This window comes from Aphis gossypii, unplaced genomic scaffold (genome assembly GCF_020184175.1).
Source record: "Aphis gossypii isolate Hap1 unplaced genomic scaffold, ASM2018417v2 Contig00063, whole genome shotgun sequence".
NCBI lineage: Eukaryota > Metazoa > Arthropoda > Insecta > Hemiptera > Aphididae > Aphis > Aphis gossypii.
In genome coordinates, this window is record NW_026082997.1 from 13,048 (window position 1) to 33,489 (window position 20,442).

Sequence of the window (20,442 nt, forward strand, 5' to 3'; positions counted from 1 at the left end):
TCCCTCTTCCAATTTAATATAACACATCATAGGAGCATTATTGTTTTCATTGTCAACTATTTCTATACAAAATTTATTATTATTTTCATTAATATTTGGAAATGAATTAAATGACTGTAAAGATAACAAAGCCATTTCTGAGTCCTTGTAAAGGTTTATAGGCGGAAAATAATTTACAGATAATATGGTAGCATTCTCAGTTAAACTTAAAGTAACTGACTCGTATATTTTAAAATCTAAGATATAAATTTATAATGAGATCCGTGACGTTTAATATGCAGAACAACTGTCAACGTCTCGTTAAAATCGACAGTTGGATTATTGTTTTGGTCAACTAACTGAACAGTTATTGAATTAATATCTGTTTTGTTTAATTTGTAATATATTAAATTAGACGGTGATTGAATTACTTTAGATCCTGTCCTTCCACTCGGGAAAACTCGTAAATCGAATGACTTTAAAGATGGTTGTTGAATGATACTTGAGCTATATTACACATTACTTTTATAGAATTTATTGTGTTTAAATTTGCTGCTTTTTCCGATCTACGAGCTTCATAAAACGGTCCACGTCTTACCTTTTTAAACCCAAGAACAGGTGCTATACTATATGGAGTATTAAACTGAAGTATTCCATTACATTTTATGTACGTTCTAAAATCAACAGGATCAATACGTACACTGAATGTTAGCTGTGTTCCATACTTGTTATTAACTTGGGATAACTCTTTTCAATTTTATTGTTAAAATCTTCTATTTCATAGCATCCTTCTTCCAAACTGATTTCAAAAGTGTATAATTTATACTTATTTCTCTTTGAAGGAATTACTTCTATTTTTAGTCGGTTATTAAATGCATTTATAATATTTGGAAATGAATTGAACGTTTGTAAAGATAACAAAGCTATTTCTGAATCCTCGTAAACGTTTAGAGATGGAAAATAATTTGCAGTCAATACAGTCGAACTTCCAGTTAAACTTAGTGTAAAAGATTCATGCATTGTAAAAAATCAAGACATAAATGTCCACAGTTAAATGTATTGAAGTCTTGATAGTTAGAATAGTTATATATTATTTTAAACTTTTTAAAAACGTTGTAATTCAATTGGTGGAGGTAAATCACAAAACTATCGAAATATATGACTTTATTTTCATTTTATGAAACGCTACCCAATGGCTCCAGTCGCCTGAAGATATGTCTAAGTTTAATATACCACACTCAATGACGTGCGGTTTTTAGGCAAGCTATCACGTGAAAACACACCACGGAAATGATTGATTTTCAACTTTCTAACGTATTTTTATAATATCTTGGGTCGAAAGCGATCTATCAGGTAGCGTAATCATTATTATTATTTTTTTTTCTCAACCCATTATTGTTTAATATAATAACCATTGCCTTTTTTACTTTTTGAATTTTGAATCGCATTATATACACTACCACCTCCAGACATTAAGCTACCAAGTGCTGACAATCCTGCTAATATAGGTATTAAGGGAACTGCACCTCCTGACTGTCCTGGGTTGAAATCAACCTTTTACACTATTCTTTTTCTTCGAGGTTCTTTTTCTTCGCAGCTAGCATACTATTATTTTTTGTAACACGTTTCCGTTTACCTTTACAAGCATATCAATTTTTCTTTTAGCTTTCATCACGTCTTTTACCGCGTACACAACCAATTTCTCTTTCTAGGAGTGTCTTTTGCTTTAAATTTTTCTCAAGCACGATATTCTAACACTTTATCAGCTTTATGTCTATCGTCTAATTTTTTACTCCTTTCATACACAATATCGTGATCACGATAAGCAGCATCCAATGGGTTTATTCCTTTATCACCGCGATCTTGTCTTTTTTTTTAATTTCGTACCAGGACCACAATACTGATAGCCTGAAACATGCTTCAACTGGGAGACTATTTATAAGGGAACTTACAAATCTTTTGTCAGTCTCGTTTGATTTTAACTTACGAGTTGAACGCGTCATCAATAACTGATTAACAATTGAAAATTCTAGAGTATGTATAAAAAAAAATGGATTTGATTGATCAAAAAGATAAATTAGAGGTTATAAATGTAGATGTTCAGATGGTAAAAAAACCATAAAGACACAGTTCGTTATTACCTGACACTATACGTGCTATACTAGTCGGTCACAGCGATTCAGGAAAAACAAATATAATGTATAATCTGATCACTCATGCAAATGGGTTAAGATTTGAAAATATTTATTTATACTCTATAACCTCAAATCAGGAAAAATATGTTTTATTAAAAAAAAATAATAGACGATGTACAAGGTGCTAATTTTTTCATATTTACAAGCGTTGATAAGGTTATAAAATCGAACTTAACTAAGAAAAATTCTATTATAATTTTTGATGATGTTATATGTGGTCCACAATCTGTAATCAGAGAATACATCAGCATTTGCAGACATTCAGGTGCTAGCTCTGAATTTTATTTGGCGCAAACGTATTCTAAAATACCAAAACAGTTAGTAAGAGATAACTCAAACTTTTTAATAATACTGAAACAAGATTATACAAATTTACGACATAAATTTAACGATCATTCGTCTGCAGATATGGATTTCTCAGAATTTCGGAAAATGTCTCATTTCTGTTGGAATCACAGTGATTATGGGTTTTTGGTTATCGATAAAACTCGGAAATGAATGAAGGAAGATATAGATGCGGTTTCCATACGTTTATTAAAATAAAATAATTTATATATATATATATATATATATATACACTGTAGTACTGTTATTCCGTACATAGTGCTATCAGTAGTCATCCGATACAGTTATATTGGGTTTATAATTTACAATGAACAAAGAAAAGTTTTGTTAGAAAATTGAATAGCGTCAAAAAAAAATATTAAACGGAAATAATGGAAATGAAACGTGGTGTTATAGATTCTGACAACTATTACCGTGATGTATTTAAGCCAATAATCGAACCATTAAGTACACGGACAGAAAAAAATACTTATGTACCTAATTCACAACCACTGAACTAAAAAAAATAGAAACCATATGCTATGCTCTAGTAACGAGATGATGACGATAAATAAAATTCATCATTTGAACATTTTTTAATAATAAACGTTCTACAATAAAACGATATGATAAATCCTACGGTATGTATTATGATAAGTCAGTGATTCATATAAAATTGGAAAACATGTTATAATTTTTAGTCATGGTAACTTACAGCTGCTCGATAAATACTATCCATGGACTATAGGACTATGGTCTTTTTATGTGAGAAGGAACCGAAAAAAACAACTATAGAAGATATAGAAAACTATTACATTTTGAAAACTACTGGAGTTCATTTAAAAGGAGATGAGAAACCTAAAACCTCAAAGTATCATGAATGGTCAGTCGTTGTAAAACCTCTATATGAACGAATGAAACATGAAGAAAAACAGTTAAACGAACATATAGCTAAAATGAACAACCTTAGATCTCCTCAAATTAACTTTACATCAATTAAGGATCATTTATTTAGTTCGAACGCTAAACGTAGGTAGTAATGTTAATGATGATACGACCATGAAAAACGAACCATTTTATTTTAATCCAGAAGCAAACAGTTCTATGGTTACAAATCCTGCAGTTAAAATATGTTTAATTTTTTTTTAATTTTACTTAACACTGCACCTAAGAAAGGTTCAGGTTTATATAAAGATGTAATACCGCAAACGCAATTAGTTTTTATGACGACCCGAATGAACTAGTAACTAAATTAAATCTTTTAACATCATCGCAAAGTATTGGTAATACTGGTGTTAATAATGAAATAATATCTATTTTAGAAGAACTACGCGAGAGAAATATTATAGTTTAATGACAACCTTAGAGAGTATAGCTAATGAGCTACATCGACCAGCGAGAAAAATATTTCCTAGACGTAGTGTAGTAACGCGGTTTAATTACGACCTCTGGCAAGGTTAGGTTACATAAACTTTCCATATAAATTTACACAATCAAGATATGTTATCCATGTAATCGGTTCTTTATAATTATAATTCAATCCTTCAATATTTGGTATATTTGCTTTAGCATACCTTTTAGTTGATTGAGTTATTCCCCCACGAATTGAGTTCTCGATAAACAAAAGCATGTTAGGACATTTTAACCTTTCTAATTCGATCTTAGTATATTTAAGCATACAGTCATACCCAAATCCTGGAGCAGTCATATAATAAGCAGGATCTAGCTCAAGAGTAGATAAACATAAGTCTCTGAAATTTTCAAACACATCAGCTAGTATACCAACATCAGTTTTTAAATAATGATCGCTATATTCACTTAATGTCTTTATATTAAACACGTTGCATACATTTTTCGCATGTATATAATCGTCATCAGTAATATTTTCATCGGTTAGAGTGCTATAAAATTCAAGCTTTGAAGGTAAAAAAGGGGACACGTATAAACCTGGAATTTATAAATCTGGACCGTAAAAACCCGGATCGTACATACCTGGACAGTATAATTTTGAACCGTAGAATTATGGACTGTACAAACCTAACATATCAGGAACGTACATATCTGGGCCGTATAATTTTGGACCTTACAAATCTGGACCGTACAAACCTGGACCGTAGATTTCTGGACTTACATAATACCACATATTTCTGTTTAAGGGGCATGAGTGGCAATCCATTTGGATGGTTATAATTTTCTTAGATTTTAATTTGGTTCAAATTGTTTAAAAAGTGTTAGTATGGTCTTAAAGACCTTCGTTAATAAAGTGTCGAGTCTTTAACAATTTTGGGGATAAGACTAAAGTTAATTAGTCTCTGTCAGAATCAAGCTGTAGTGACTAAGACTTGTGCCAAAACATATAAAAAATTATTTAAGAACATTCACTTTATTAGTAGGTAATATTTGTTGTATACTTAACTCAAATAACTTTTGTTTCTCAAATTGTCAGTAGTTTTTTATTTCGAATTTTTAAAAAGTTACCTATAAAGAACCAAGGTGGAATAACAAGTATATGTATTATGTAATAAATATACAAGGAGAAAAAAAACAAGTTTTTAAGTCTTAGACCAATGTATCAACTATCAGACACTGTTGTAGTTAAGGAGATCATCTATAATACATTTTGTAAATAAAATAAATCCTGAGATAGATATATATGAAATTTTTAGATCAGTATTGCTACCCGAAGACATTGGTACTTACATAAAAAAACGTGACTTGCTAAAACTGGTAAAAGTGAAAAACTAATAAAACCAATGTACCTATATAACCATATAAAATCAATGTAGGTAATATAAAACATTTATTTATGATCATAACCTGTAGGCAGGGACGCCCGCTGGAATTTAGCTCAGGGGAGTGGGGCAAAAAATTGCAAGTACCTAAATACTTATGGGAAGATTTACCGCAACATCTTTCATCTACTTATACTTTGTCATAGTATCATTAATAATTTTTTAAAAGAAAATTACATATAAAGTTACACTATTAGTTCTAATATTTATAAGAAAAAACATAATAAAGTTTAAACAAAAAACAACTTTATTTGATTGAATTTACATATTACATCATCTCCTTTTGTTTGAAGCAAATAAATTAATTGAATCATCAATTTGTTGATTAAAAAATTGATTTAAAAATTTCCAATGAATGTACCTAATAATAATAATGTAATAATGTCTGTCAAAAGGTTTCAATTTCCGTCGACAACGGGCTGCTTTTATAAATTATAATCGCGTATGCTTTCCAAGTTTTTGATTTTATTATTATGTTTTTCAAACACGATTCATATATAATATAATAACAATAATAATTTATTTTTGAAAATAATTTCTTTTCGTACATACAAATTAATATCCCACAGTATTTAAAAACAATTACAATAAAAACAAATTTAAAGATATTTAAATAATACGAGTATATACATATTTGCAACCCTCCAATAAGCTAAAAGCTTGTGGTGGAGGGTTTGTAACGAGTTCACAAAAACAATATTACAAAACAAATAATACCAGTGAAAGGTCGTAAAATTTATACAATATCAATTTCGTTAACATTTTTTTGTGTTTTATTTACAGCTTAAAATGTCTTAAACTATGAAAATCAAATATAATATTAATTTTCAGAACCCTTCATAAGTGTATTACAATAGGAATAGAATTTTTCTATTATAATATAATAATATTAATTAAATATTAAAAATTATTAACATATGTTAATAATTTTTGTATCTAGTACAATATTCGTGTTTGATAGAAAATATAGTATCATGTCTGTGTTTGTATAGAGCAATTGAGATATTATTAAAATATAAAGCTTTGACGTTATATACATTTAGATCATGGTAGTATGGTACACATATTCATTATTGGAATATTTTGGTTTATTTAATAAGAATTTAAGTAGGCTATTTATAGTTGACTTTAAAGAATTTGCATGTGAGTTATATGCCTGACCCCACACAATTATTCCATAATTCAATGCCTATTGATTGAACAAGCGAAATATATATAAGTCTTTTCATCTGTATAATGAAAATATATTTAACATCATGAAAGATATAAAAAAAACTTATGTATTGTACTGGTTAAATTGTTTATGTGATGATCCCATTAAAGTTTATTATCAAGTGTTACACCAAGGTATTTAATTTTATTTATAGAAAGCAAAGCAGTGGATTTATTATCACCTGTATTGTTTATGCCCTATATTATGATTGTTTGTTAAACTAACGAGTATCTTATATTTCGAATCAATATTTTCCAGATTTATAAAAAAATAAATATATTTCGATTTGTCAAGGTTTATTTCTAATAGATTATTATCAAACCAAGGTTTAATTTTGTTTATAATAATATTTGAGTTTAGAAAAAGTGAATCAAAATAGCAGTATCATCTGCATAGCAAATTGTGTTTATATTTTAGATTAGTTTCAGCAAACCATTTATACATATAATAAAATATAGGCCTACAGAACCGTACCTTGAGGTACTTACACCATATGGTACCTCTAATGGCGTACTATAGAATCGTAAACCCTAACTACTTACGATCTATTTGTTAGATAGGTATTAATTAATAATTCATGATGCATTTTTCCTCTCAACCCGCAATAGTTTAATTTTTTTTAAAAAAATTCTATGATTTATACAATCAAAATCTTTTTTTACATCTAATCCAGGTTTGAATAAATACATTTATTAATTTCAAATAATGCATCATCAGTATACCTGTCAGTCATAAACCAAATAGGTTTTAGAGAAAAAATGTTTACTATTTAAAAATGTCATTATTCTGATTTTTAGGCATTTTTCAAATATTTTAGATAGCAATAAAGATAAGGTTATTGGTCTATACTCTATAGTAATAGTTATTACAGATTGTGGGGTCATCAGGTGTATGTACAATTATACATCTTTTAAGCAAATAAATGGATAAATAGATACCCAAAGAGATTGAGTGATTAAATAATTTTGTCAGTGGGTACGATATGGTATACTAGCAGTTTTTTTTAGAATAAGATTTGTTAGACCATTTTCAAAGAAAGTTGTATGATTTTTGATTTGTTGTGTTTATCTTTCAATCTCATATTTGTCTATAGGCGTAATAAACATCGAATTAAAAATTTCACAATTATTATTATTTAATTCTGCCCACGTTTTTTTTTCATATAAAATACGGGCGATGTGCGTGTGGTTTAAGATAGTTTTTAATACTATTTATAGAAATCTGATAAGATAATAGTTACAACAAATACTATAGATTAGTATTTGGTTACAATATCGCTCAGACAAAAATAAAACGTACACAATTAATAAATTAGTATTAATATCTATAGTTTCGAGTTTGTATAATATATTAATATCCATAATATAGATTATAGACTTTTGGTGAGTTGAAATTTAATATTTTATCTTTAAATTGTTTCAATCATCATGGAGCATCAAGGGTACATTTATGTAAAAAATGGCTCAAAAAGAAACAATACCAAGTAAGTATAATTTTAATTATACAGTACCTACATACTGCATAGGAATTGTCAATAAAGTAAACACAAAAATAATCTTCACCCAGAATAATAGACCCAATGTAACATTAATTGTAGAAGTAGTGATCTGTTTTTCTAAATTTATATAAAATACTACATCTATCACTTTCTGTTTCAACAAGTTTCACATCTAGTGATGTTATATGATAACATTTTCATCAATGTCAACTACTCAAGTTTACTCAACTATATTTCTAAATCAGTTCTCTAAGTTGTCTCTTATAGCTGTTGAAACCTTTTTTTTTTTAAAAAATGCCAATATAATATAGGTACCTACCTATTGAGCATACAGTGAGCAGAAGCTTAAACTGTAATGACAAGTGTATTATTATTATGTTACCCATATAAATTCTATAATTTCACTGATATAAAAATCAAGAACTTTGTACTTAACTAAAATAACACATTTTAATAGTTTATGTTTACCTCCTCATTGCACTTTTTATGATAATTATTATACACACACCTTAATAATAAAAAAAATATTAATTTATTGATTTAAATTTATATTACATTTGGGGGCAAAGCCTCCACCTTATTTACTTTTTAAAAAAATGCTATGAATGACTAAAGCCTCCAACTTTGAAGTCTTGTTACGCCTATGCTGTAATCATTTATATTTTGAATTTATTGCAAATAATATATTTGTAAATGTGTAATCTTTTTCTATTCTTTTTTATTTTTTTAATCTATTATAAACAATTTTTTTTGACATCAAATACAAATATAAAACTAGTTTGTAGCTTCCTATATAGAATAAAAAAAGAAGAAATAAACTAGTGTAAAACCACTAGCTTCGTTGTTTCTCTTAGAATCCAAAAGTAATAGCAGGGGTGTTAAGGAAATTATTATGTAAACAAAGCAAGTAGTTATTTTTCCATATTACCTACTTAACAAAATGTAGTTACATTCATGTTCTTGGGCTATTCTATATATTATTTATTTTTATTATTTAATTATAATTTTGTGGATACTAAATGGATATAAAATACATTTATACCTACATGGATCCAATTAATAATATATCTTAATTTAATCAAATTTGCAATACTGTGTTATAGATGAAATTCTTACATAAACCAAAATATTAGTGGCAATTATTATTTAATTGTCTTCAATAATATGTTTAAATATTATTGTAATGTATAAATCAATTAATATACATCTTTATATCTTACAATGATTTATAAAAATATAGAATTAATGTTTCAATATTTTCTAATAACTAGGAATTATCATTAATTATAATCATTAGATACCTATATACCATCAAACATGTTTAAATGTTTATTTAAATGCAATACATAAATTTAACTTTTATATGATAAACTTATAAATTATAATTTATTACTATAGGTACTATAAATGCAAAGAATCGTCAAAGTACCTATGTCGAGGCTCGATCAAAATTGTAAAAAGAAATAATGTTCAGGTTATTTGAATTTAATCAACACTAATGAAGCCGCTTTAAAAACATTGAAGATGATTATGGTAATTCCTTTACTTCCAGCTCAACGAATTGAAGAAGGATTTATTGAAGCAAAGCGTTATGCATCTATGCATAATGTAAATATGCTCAGGTTGTTCAATTACTATGAACGGTATGTAAACCTTAAGCTCTAATTGAGTGCAATGACTGCAATGATTAGTATTTGTAATACCTACTAAATATTTGTAAAAATCATTATTAAAATTAATTTTTAACAGATATTGGCTGCAAAACGTTGGTGTAGAAGTACTGTCTGTATACAAAAAAAAATTTAGGACTAATAATAATGTTGAATCGTTTCACAATAAACTACGACAAATGTTCCAGACTTCTCATCCAAATATTTGGGTATTTTTAGGTAAAATAAAACATTTTTTTACACTACATTTATAACCTAGTTTATTGTGTTGAAACAATTTTTTTTTTTTAAGGAAATATATGCAAACTTATTGAAAACTATTCAATAAAGCTTAACCAAACAGACAATGGTTTAGTCATTTTACATACAAAACGGGCAAAATATGTCGCCAACGATAAGCGGATTAAGTCTGCAAGTCATCAACTTCGGCAAGGATTAATAAGCGTAGGAACATTTTTAAAACGTTGTTCTTATAGTGTAGCTGGATATGAAGAAAGAATGCGAGCACTGGCAATAGGACAAATTTATAGTAATTTAGAGAAAGCAATATATCAATATAATATAAATTACATTTGTTTTATTTTAGATGAAGCTGTTGAAAATCAAGTACCTCAGTTGCTAGATATACCCAATGGAGAAGTATTGAACCATAATATGGATGGTAAATATAAAATGAATTTATGGTTTAAAACATGAAATGCATTTATTTATTTTCTTTCAGATGAAGTTGTTGAAAATCATGATGTCCATCATGAAAGAAGAAATATTTTTGGTAAGAATAAAGTTGTTTTATATATTTATTACTGTTCACTTAGAGTTGATTAACTGTTCTAAATGTACTTAGATGTCAGTGATGATGAGGTAGTAGACCTAGACCAGGAAACCGCAGCTGATATGAGTGGTAAGAACAACATTTATTATACGTTTCATATAATCAATTTATGTATGTGTAAGACAATGTTTATGGTTTAAAATATGAAATGCATTTATTTATTTTCTTTCAGATGAAGTTGTTGAAAATCATGATGTCCATCATGAAAGAAGAAATATTTTTGGTAAGAATAAAGTTGTTTTATATATTTATTACTGTTCACTTAGAGTTGATTAACTGTTCTAAATGTACTTAGATGTCAGTGATGATGAGGTAGTAGACCTAGACCAGGAAACCGCAGCTGATATGAGTGGTAAGAACATTTATTATAACTTAAACTATGTATTTTTTAATTTGAACTAAATTCTCTTAATTAGAAAATGAGGAAGATTATTATACCCCAGAAGACAGGGATCCTGATATGATCATGATGATGGAACGTGAGGCTAGGCAACGGCAACTAGATATCGATAACATTCCTTTTGTGCGAATTCCACCCGTTCTTCCTTCATTGGAAAATCAACAACAGCTGTGTGTAATATGTATTGTGGAAGAAAGAACACACGCCTTGATACCCTGTGGCCATACAATAATATGTGAAGATTGTCTAAATCGTTTGGAACCTAAGCGTTGTCCCCTTTGCACCAACAATTTCACTGGCTCTTTGAGGATATTTTCATAAAACCCTCTTTTTTTTACAATTTTGTTTTTAAGTATTTTTTTTTATTTTATAAATAGGTATTTTTTTTATTTTTATTTTTAGTATTATACTATATTGTTTTATAAAATATATAATAAAGTTATAAACCTATAAAGTTTTTGTTTTTTTTTTTTTTTAAATGTTAAAAAATAACAACTACCTAGGTAGGTACAATTACATACAATTAATAACACAAATAATTAAAAAATTAAAAAAAACCTAACCCAACTTAACCTTTTGTAATTTTTATAAAAAAAGAGAGTATAGCTATAATTTATATACAAAAACATTGAATCATAATCGTTATCTTGTAAGTATGTTTATCTGTATGGCTATATATGTCAAAAATAAAAGATGTTTAAAAATATTTTAGTTCTAAGCCCATTTGCTCATAAATCCAGTGTGGATTATTATTTAAAATAACATGATCATTGTATACAATTGTTTTCTTCATAATACACTTTACACATACCTTTAGTAGTTTAGTAATAACTGACAAATATTTTTAAAACATTATGACTATTCTTCTTTTTTTTATTTAACAATAGGTACTTCAATACTTTGATATGCATTTTTAAAATGTATTTTTAATAGGTAACTTAACTGCACTGCACCGGTGATAATTATACCTACGATTATTACATATTGTCCTATACATATAGTATATTGTATAATCCTACATATAGTTCTATAGCTAGTACCTACTTCAAAATATACATCCAGCCGTTCCAACTTTGTGTTGTTAGCTCAAATATATTATATATTAGAGACTAGAGTGAATTGACCTGTTATTTCATAGGTTTAAATATCCTATCGATTTACATTAATAAATAATGAGCTACATGTCTAGTGTCTACTAAGATAAATGCGAAAAAAAAGTTCAAAATAATTATTGTTTAAAATATTAAACCGACGTATACCACAAAGAATACGAATAATCACGTGATGCGTTTTTCAACTTTTTGCTACTCCAATTATGAGCGAAATAATTATCGTACGTACTTCGACCACAGAACCGGGTTGAGTTCTCGTACACCAAAAGACCAGAATCTCGAGTTTCGAAGTGATCAATCGAAAACTTAAAATCCAAAATACACGTAACTACATAATTTTCTAAGTACAAAAAACACACGAAAAATCATAACTCTCGAACCAAACGTTGGATGACCTCGACCTTGAACCCATCGATGCAGCATTAGGTCATCTATATCATCAGACTACAAAAACGGCTCATCGCGCATTCGCGCCCAAAAACTATGTGTCCGTGCCGAAAAACTCAAATTTTGAACTTTCGAAGCCCCATTTGGTATTTGAAACGAACGGTTTAATCTAGTATAATTGACAAGAATTCTGAAAAAGAAAATTTGAGCTCCAAAACTGTGAGAGACTTGACACTTTATTAACAAAGGTCTTTAAGACCATACTAACACTTTTTAAACAATTTGAACCAAATTAAAATCTAAGAAAATTATAACCTGCCAAATGGATTGCCACTCATGCCCCTTAAACAGAAATATGTGGTATTATGTAAGTCCAGAAATCTAGGGTCCAGGTTTGTATGGTCCAGATTTGTAAGGTCCAAAATTATACGGCCCAGATATGTACGTTCCTGATATGTATGGTGCAGGTTTGTACAGTCCATAACTCTACGGTCCAAAATTATACGGTCCAGATATGTACAATCCGGGTTTTTACAGTCCAGATTTATAAATTCCAGGTTTATACATGGACCCGTAAAAAAGAATCATTAAGTTTTCTCCAACTATCAACATATTCATAAGGGAAGACTCCTTTTCGTGTAACTAAATCTAACACTTCAATAGAAAATATTTTAATAGTTTCTCTAAACCTCAACTTATCTTCGGATAAATTTTTTGCTAGTTTACTTAATCTTTCAGTCATAAAACGGTATGTATCAACAAACTTTATGTTAAATTTTGGTGCGATTTCTTTCTTTCTTTCTCAGATGAATTAGGTATAACATGAATATCTTTATCGTTACATCCAAGTTCTCGAATTATAAAGTGACTGTCATATGCCAGATTATGAAAGAAGATTGGTACAAATGATGGATAAGTTAGCTGAAAATTACATTTTACACAAATACATCGTCTGTAATTTCCAGTTATATGACAGTGATCACGAACTTTTAACAAATTATTATCTTTAAAAGTTAATAAACATTTTTCACAAACCTTAGCTTTTTGAAAATTTTTTTCTTCTTTTAAAGTCAATTTGTTAATTGGTAAATTAGTTTTATAAATATCATTAATTTTATTTCCTATAATTATCATACTATTCATAATTTTTTTTGCAGCATTTTTACCTCTGTATATTACTACTTTTCTAGGAATTTCAAACTTTTTTATTAATTTTTTCGAAATAATATTATAGTCAACTTTTACATAAAACCCTTAACTCATAAGTTTATGTAAATGACGTGTAATATGAGTAATTTTTTTTTACCATTTTGAAAGAATTTATCAGGTTGTTTAGGGTTTAAAATACATTCGAAGTCAGCGTATATAACAATTGGGATTCATTGAGTATTTTTATAGTTTTTGAAATATATGAAATCGTCATCTCCTTTTTCAAACATTATAGGTCTTCCTAATTTATTTTTAATACACATTTTTTTATGTCTAATTAATCCTGTTTCACCCCAAAGTTTGCTTTTACACGGTTTATTTCCAAAACTTGTAAAACATCTCTTACGTATAATCAATTTTGAAGAATTTTTAGTTCTTTGGCTTCTAATAAACCTCGAGAAGTTGTTAATATAACAATAATGAGCTGTATTATTATTACCAAATAGAAAAAGATCAAAATGATTTTTTTTTCAATATTGGTTATACACTTATACGTAATGGGTAAATTACATTATTATCATCTAAGCTGTAAAAATTTATTGATACATTGTTTATTTTTTCAAATTTTTTTAACTGAGTTATAAGTGTTGGAAAATTGATGCATTTTTTTTCTAACATACCAAAATATTTTTTGTTAAACCGAGATTTATTCAAACGATTATCGTACTTACTTAGTATTGAATACTTGAAACATTCGTTATCGTTATTTTTTACATTAATAGCTGTTTTTTTTTTTTTTAATATGACTAGGTAAATCTAAATATGTTTTTCCTCCTTTAAGAGGATTAACTGTATTAATTCGTAATTGTATACAATCTACCTATAGATTTCAGTGACCAGCCTGATTTTTTTGATATAAACTGTTCTTTCTCAGATAATAGTTTGTTAAACATTTTGTTTAATAAGCTATTAAAATTGGATGATTTGCATGAACAGCAACGATGGTGCGATTCATTCTCAACGCTGGAACTTTGCCATCTACGCACATAGACCAAACGTACGTATCATACAATCACTTCTGTGGAACATAACTCACAGCTGACACGTTCAATTATACATTGTTGTGGTACGTGTTAACCTTGAATTTTTTACGAATATACTTTGTTACATTAAATTTCATTATATTATTTAATGTATATTATTATATGATAAATATAGCAAAGTTTTAGAATAGTTTTAGTCTAGATTCAAAGATTCTAATTGTTTGTGCAGTGAATTTTAAGAATTGCGTATCCTTAATTCAGATTTAAATAATGCATATTGTGATTTTTCATAGTTAAGTTTAAGTTGTTTTTTTTTTCATCTTTTAATTTTTTAATTATTTGGTTTATTATTCTTATTTTTTCTTTGTGTATCTTTTCTTCTTGGTCTGCATCGGTAAAATTTGTTTCACGTCGTTCATACATTTCTTCAATTTGTAGTTTGATGAACGTAGATGATTCAATTTTATTATTTTTATTTTTGAAACTGTAAATGGTAATATTTTATTCAATAATTAATATACAGTAGAAGCCTATTATTAGAAACACGGATTATTGATACAATCGGATTATTTAAACAGTACATCGGTTATTTGAATCAATTAGACGAAGGTTAGTTGACATATACACCGGTTATTCAGTTATCGGTTATCAGAACCGTGCGGATGAAATAGGTTTTGAGCAGCATTATTCTTATGAAAATATGGTTATGGAGTAACCACATTTTACATGAATACAATCATACATAAATACATACATTTTTTTTCATAGTATAAATCTAACAAATCGCGTATTAGAAACAATCGGTTAATTGACACATTTCACTTTGGTCCCAAAGTGTTTCTTTCTAATATTTATTTTTATTTATTTCTAATAAGCGGCTTCTACTGTACTTATGTAATTCAACGATAAATCGTCATTGAACGTGATCGGATTTGGTTTATACGAACGCTTTGTCGAACGATAATAATGGTAAACGATACGATATTATTTTCTTCCTTTATATGTTATTCGTGATTCCAATGGACTATAGGTAGCGCTAGCTTCTTATCACGAATCACGATTGATAATGAAATGTAGGCTGATGTAAAAATAATTAATACGACTATAGTTCAAAATATGCAAACATAAAATTTCGTATTTAAACTCATGGTTATCTGATTTATTTACATAAATTCATACACCTATTTTGTCTTTTTTTTTAAATATTTAAAAATGTTTACTTCTATAATTGAACTTATTGATATTTTAAACTACATTGGTGATAGTAAAAGGCCATTAGTTGAAGGGACACAAATATTGCAATGCAATCATATAATAGATTTTGGTATTAAAGAAGAAAATACAAATGAAGTGGTTTATATAGCATTGTGCTTACAAACATCCAATTTAAATGGCCATCCTCATGAAGTAAATATTTCAAAATTGTGTGAAGATGGTAATACAGTCATAACTGGTTCGTGTACTTGCAAAGCTGGCACTGGAAAATGTAAGCATGTTGTGGGATTTTTGCTCAAGCTCCAAAAGTTAGTACTGGATTTTATTATATAATATATATGGTACCTATTATACATACAATAAAGAATGTTATTGTAATATTATTTTCTTTCAGAACTTCAGAAGAGGAGATACAACATTTAAGCTGCACTGATCTTCGTCAACAATGGGGCAAATTAAAGAATACTGGTATTGATTTGTATAAACCAATACCAGTAAAAGAATTTTGTCACGTTGACTGCACTACTGCTGTTTATAAACAAGTCTTCCCAGAATCACTGCCTCCAGATCTTCAGGAAGAAGTTTTTAAATCATTGTTACAAGGTACCTAAATAATTCAATTTTGTACACATTTTTTAACTGTATTTAATTCAATTGTAATTTTTTTTTTTTAAATTCAGCAGGGTTTTACAAAAAGGGTCTACTTAAATTATAATTAAATAATTTAAGTTTACCCAGATTTATTGGTATACCAAACACAGCAGACATTTAGAATAAATTAAGTTTGTACACTAAATCAATAGAGCACTTAAAATATACAAGAAACACAACAATAACAAGAAAACCTTTATCTGACATTATAGAGTCCCCTACTTCACACTTTTCAAAAATACCACTTGTTTCAAATATGTGTTTATCAGAAGCTTTACCACCAAATACATCACTCAAAAAAGTAATTAATCCATCAGGAGATATACCTACCATGAATTTAATAGTGTGACGGCCTTTATAAAATGAATATGTTCTAATGCGACAAGCTAGACATTTTGGTGTTTCAACAGCAGTTTCAGTCCCATCTACTATAACTCTTGTAGACAAGAAATTAATAAAACACTTGGGAATGTTTTTTTCTATAGTAGTTTTTGAAGGCCAGATAATTAGAGATTTCATAATTAAATATAATAGGTAAATCAATTGTGTTATAAAAATAATTTTTACATGTACTTTTAGAAATACTAAACAACACACATAGACATTTATATGATATATTTAGTTTTAGCTTGATCAATGTTAATAATATCTGATGGTAAATATCCAAAGTAAATTGAGTATTATAATGAAGTCTATTAACTATTAGCTCCCCTACCTCAACTATTTTTTGAAATTTTACTAAAGTGGGAACTCCTGTAAAAGCTAATATATCAGAATCATTTCTTATGAGATCCATAATGGTACTTCTGAAACCAGGTGGCCGGTACAAACCATCAACCTGAATACATTTATCAAAATGTAATGTTATATTTTCTTTATCAAGTATTTGAACACTGTTTATATCTTGTAATTCAGTAGCAAGTTCTTCAATGTCAGATATTTGCCCTGTGTCAATAGTTGGAGATGTATTATCCAAACTGAAATCCATACAATATATTTATTGAAATTTTATATGTATAATCTATATAAGTTAAGACTTAGGATAGGATACTTTAGTATGTAAATAAATAATATTAGGTTTTAAAATAATTTATTTTGTATTGCATTTGACAAACCAAATTTAAATAATTAATGATTTTTTTTTTTGGCTCTGCATTAAAATTATTTAATAATAAATAATATAAATTACAAACCTAATATTTGATGTACCAAACAAATCTTGTCCAACAGTTGATCTCTTTTTTGCTCGTTCAGCTCTTTTGTGCATTTTTTGTTTTGTAGGGGTATTTATGATTTTATCATGTTTTCTTTTTGGAAGATTTATAGAAGGAACTACATTTCCTTTGAGACGGCGTGAAATCAGTTGTGATGGTTCTAAGTTGTTGTAAAATAATTGAAATATTATTTAATAAAAATACTTAGGTAAAAATCAGAAGTGTTGAACTGATTAATATTACTTTTTTGACTAAGAACAAAACCTGTGTCTTGGAAATGAAATGAGCAAACAACAGCATTTCTAGGAGTTTTTTTTCCCATTTTTAAAGCAATCTCCCACTGACGTTTTCTGGGCATGTGACTGGGAAATGTGTGGAAACTCATGCTATTATCACCAGGTCTTAAATATAAAAGACTTAGCATTATGTATTGAGTTTTTATTTTTCCTATAAAAACATAAAACTTACATGTATTTGTTACTGCACTGAGGAACACAGCAGTACCTTTTTGAGTGGTAAGTATTTGCATTTGTTTTATTAAAATAACTATGCTCAGATGCTGACATTTTATATTATATTTTAATTATTATAATAAAAAGTTAGTAAATATCAAATAAAATAATAAATATATATTAATAGGTATATTTAAATTATTAAATTTAATATATTATTGGCCATATTATATAAATTTTGTATTAAAAATAGTATTATGATAATATTATAGATTACCATAAACCTACATTTCATTAGTTCTTATCAATATCACTAGAGTTCAGCTACTTCGATTGGAATAGTCAATATTCAACTCATATTATGTGATAAATTTTTACAACGCAGTTAAAATATTAATAAAGAATGTTGAACGCAAACATAGATACAAGTACTTACATAGTATTTTTTCAAACTTATGTGATTAAATGTATAATCACGTTCAACATTAATTGTATCTTTCACATTATAAATTTCAATGTTAATAATATAATCATATGAATTCATGGTTTTCATAAACATAATAAGTTTTAATAGTTGTCATTTCATTTTTTTTTTACGAAATATAATACATTATTTGAAATTTATACAACATTTTGTAGGTAATAATTAAAATATAATATCTTATAAGAATTATATTAATAATGTTCGTATATATAAAGCGTATAATTATAATAATAATAATAACCTTAAAAGCGTTTAAATATAATAGGGTTAGATAAATATGGTTTCGATTAAGAAAAAAAAAAAATAATAATAATAATAAATGTTATTTTAAACTGTGTATAATTGTTTATCGTTAAACGAATAGTAGTGATTTTAATATTTACTATTATTATTCGACAGCGTTTTTACAATAAACTAAATAACAATATAATTATTAATTAATGTTTTAAAATGTATACATCTTAGAAAAATTGTTTTATCGTTAGTTAAAATTTTAATGATGAGATATATTTCTCATCATATCTAAAACAAAAAATGCTGAATATGTTACGGGTACAGGTACGACGTCAATACTATCAGGGAATGGGTTACTTTCTAAATAAACTCCTTTTGTTAAAAACCGTTTACATAATATACATTGTGTTTAATAACAATAATCTTTAAACGCTTCTATATCTTTAAATCAAACAAACTGGTATATAGAATTGTAAGTTTGAAAACCGCCAGATATTTCACCTTGATAACATGAACTGCTACACCACTTTTGTGTTCCTACATTTTGTATACACAGTTCAACTAATGTATAATTTCGAAGTGGATCGGTTAAAATATTTAATACATGATCCTTTACCATAAATGGGTAATAATCTCCTACATATCTAAAGGTGATTTCTGGGTTAGTACGATAATATTCTAAACTCTAAAGATTCTAGAACATGTTGATTTTTCTATCCCGTGTATTGTTTGAAACGATTGAAGACATACTGTAATTTATATTTTAAAAACAATTTTTAATTTAATATTGTACACGTACACAATAATAATGTGCATGTATTCGTTTGAATCATTCTATATGTAACGTACACCTATCTGCCTATATATGTATATATTTTTTTTTTTTTATAAAAATAATATATACTTACATTGATATTTTGTGTAGTGTTGAAATATTTGGAAAAAAAAATGAACTTTTTCCGTGTGTGTTTGTGTTGAGCGCCGTGATGTGGTATGATATATTATAAGTTTGTGAGACAGTTGTTCAATGTTTACGATAAAACTGTTGATGTTTTTATATAAGTAAAAAAATTAAATTAGATTTATAACTATTTTATATTTTATGTTTAATGATATATACTTACAATGTTCTTTGAGAAGTTGAAATATTAAAAAAAATGTCCGTGTGTCGTCTATGTGCTGAGCAGTGTGAGGTGAATGATATGATACGACATATTTACTCTCGGTACTTTTCGAAATAATAATTATAATTTAAGTTTGATTTAGAGTGGTGTGATCTCATTATAATAATTGGCATATTTATAAAAATACTAGCTGTCCCACCCGGCGTTGCTCGGGCAAAAGTCACCTCAGGTGAAAATCGAGATTTTTTTTATATTATATTAATAATAATAATAGCTGACCCGGCAATGCTTTGCTGTTGCTAGATTTCAGTACATTTATATGTTTAGGAATATGTGAAAAGTTTGATATGAATTATACCAGATATATTTAATTTGATTAATTTGTTTAGTATAATGTTATATATACATGTGGAATATATTTGTTTCGTTATGGTGTATGATTTTTATTTTTTTTGTTAATCATAACAATTTGTC

The 20,442-nt window shown here is 27.4% G+C and overlaps 2 protein-coding genes and 2 pseudogenes across 3 annotated transcripts; 2 read left to right on the plus strand and 2 right to left on the minus strand.

Annotated features, from left to right (window-relative positions):
• Positions 1-236: 236 nt before the first annotated feature.
• LOC126553070 (uncharacterized) lies at positions 237-999 on the minus strand (annotated as a pseudogene).
• An 8,364-nt stretch (positions 1,000-9,363) lies between these two features.
• LOC126553078 (uncharacterized) lies at positions 9,364-11,224 on the plus strand. The gene is made up of 9 exons (XM_050208267.1): positions 9,364-9,644; positions 9,751-9,890; positions 9,964-10,200; positions 10,258-10,332; positions 10,393-10,443; positions 10,516-10,572; positions 10,676-10,726; positions 10,799-10,855; positions 10,920-11,224. The coding sequence occupies exons 1-9, from the start codon at positions 9,526-9,528 to the stop codon at positions 11,222-11,224; spliced, it is 1,092 nt and encodes a 363-aa protein (XP_050064224.1). The 5' UTR covers positions 9,364-9,525.
• Positions 11,225-15,725: 4,501 nt separating this feature from the next.
• On the plus strand, positions 15,726-16,626 carry LOC126553080 (uncharacterized). 2 transcript variants are annotated; one of them, XM_050208269.1, is made up of 3 exons: positions 15,726-16,117; positions 16,204-16,412; positions 16,493-16,626. In XM_050208269.1, the coding sequence occupies exons 1-3, from the start codon at positions 15,807-15,809 to the stop codon at positions 16,522-16,524; spliced, it is 552 nt and encodes a 183-aa protein (XP_050064226.1). In that variant the 5' UTR covers positions 15,726-15,806; the 3' UTR covers positions 16,525-16,626. The 2 variants fall into 2 exon arrangements, with proteins under 2 accessions (XP_050064226.1, XP_050064225.1); XM_050208268.1 differs by having other exon boundaries at positions 16,490-16,618.
• Positions 16,578-18,405, minus strand: LOC126553072 (uncharacterized; annotated as a pseudogene).
• Positions 18,406-20,442: the final 2,037 nt, after the last annotated feature.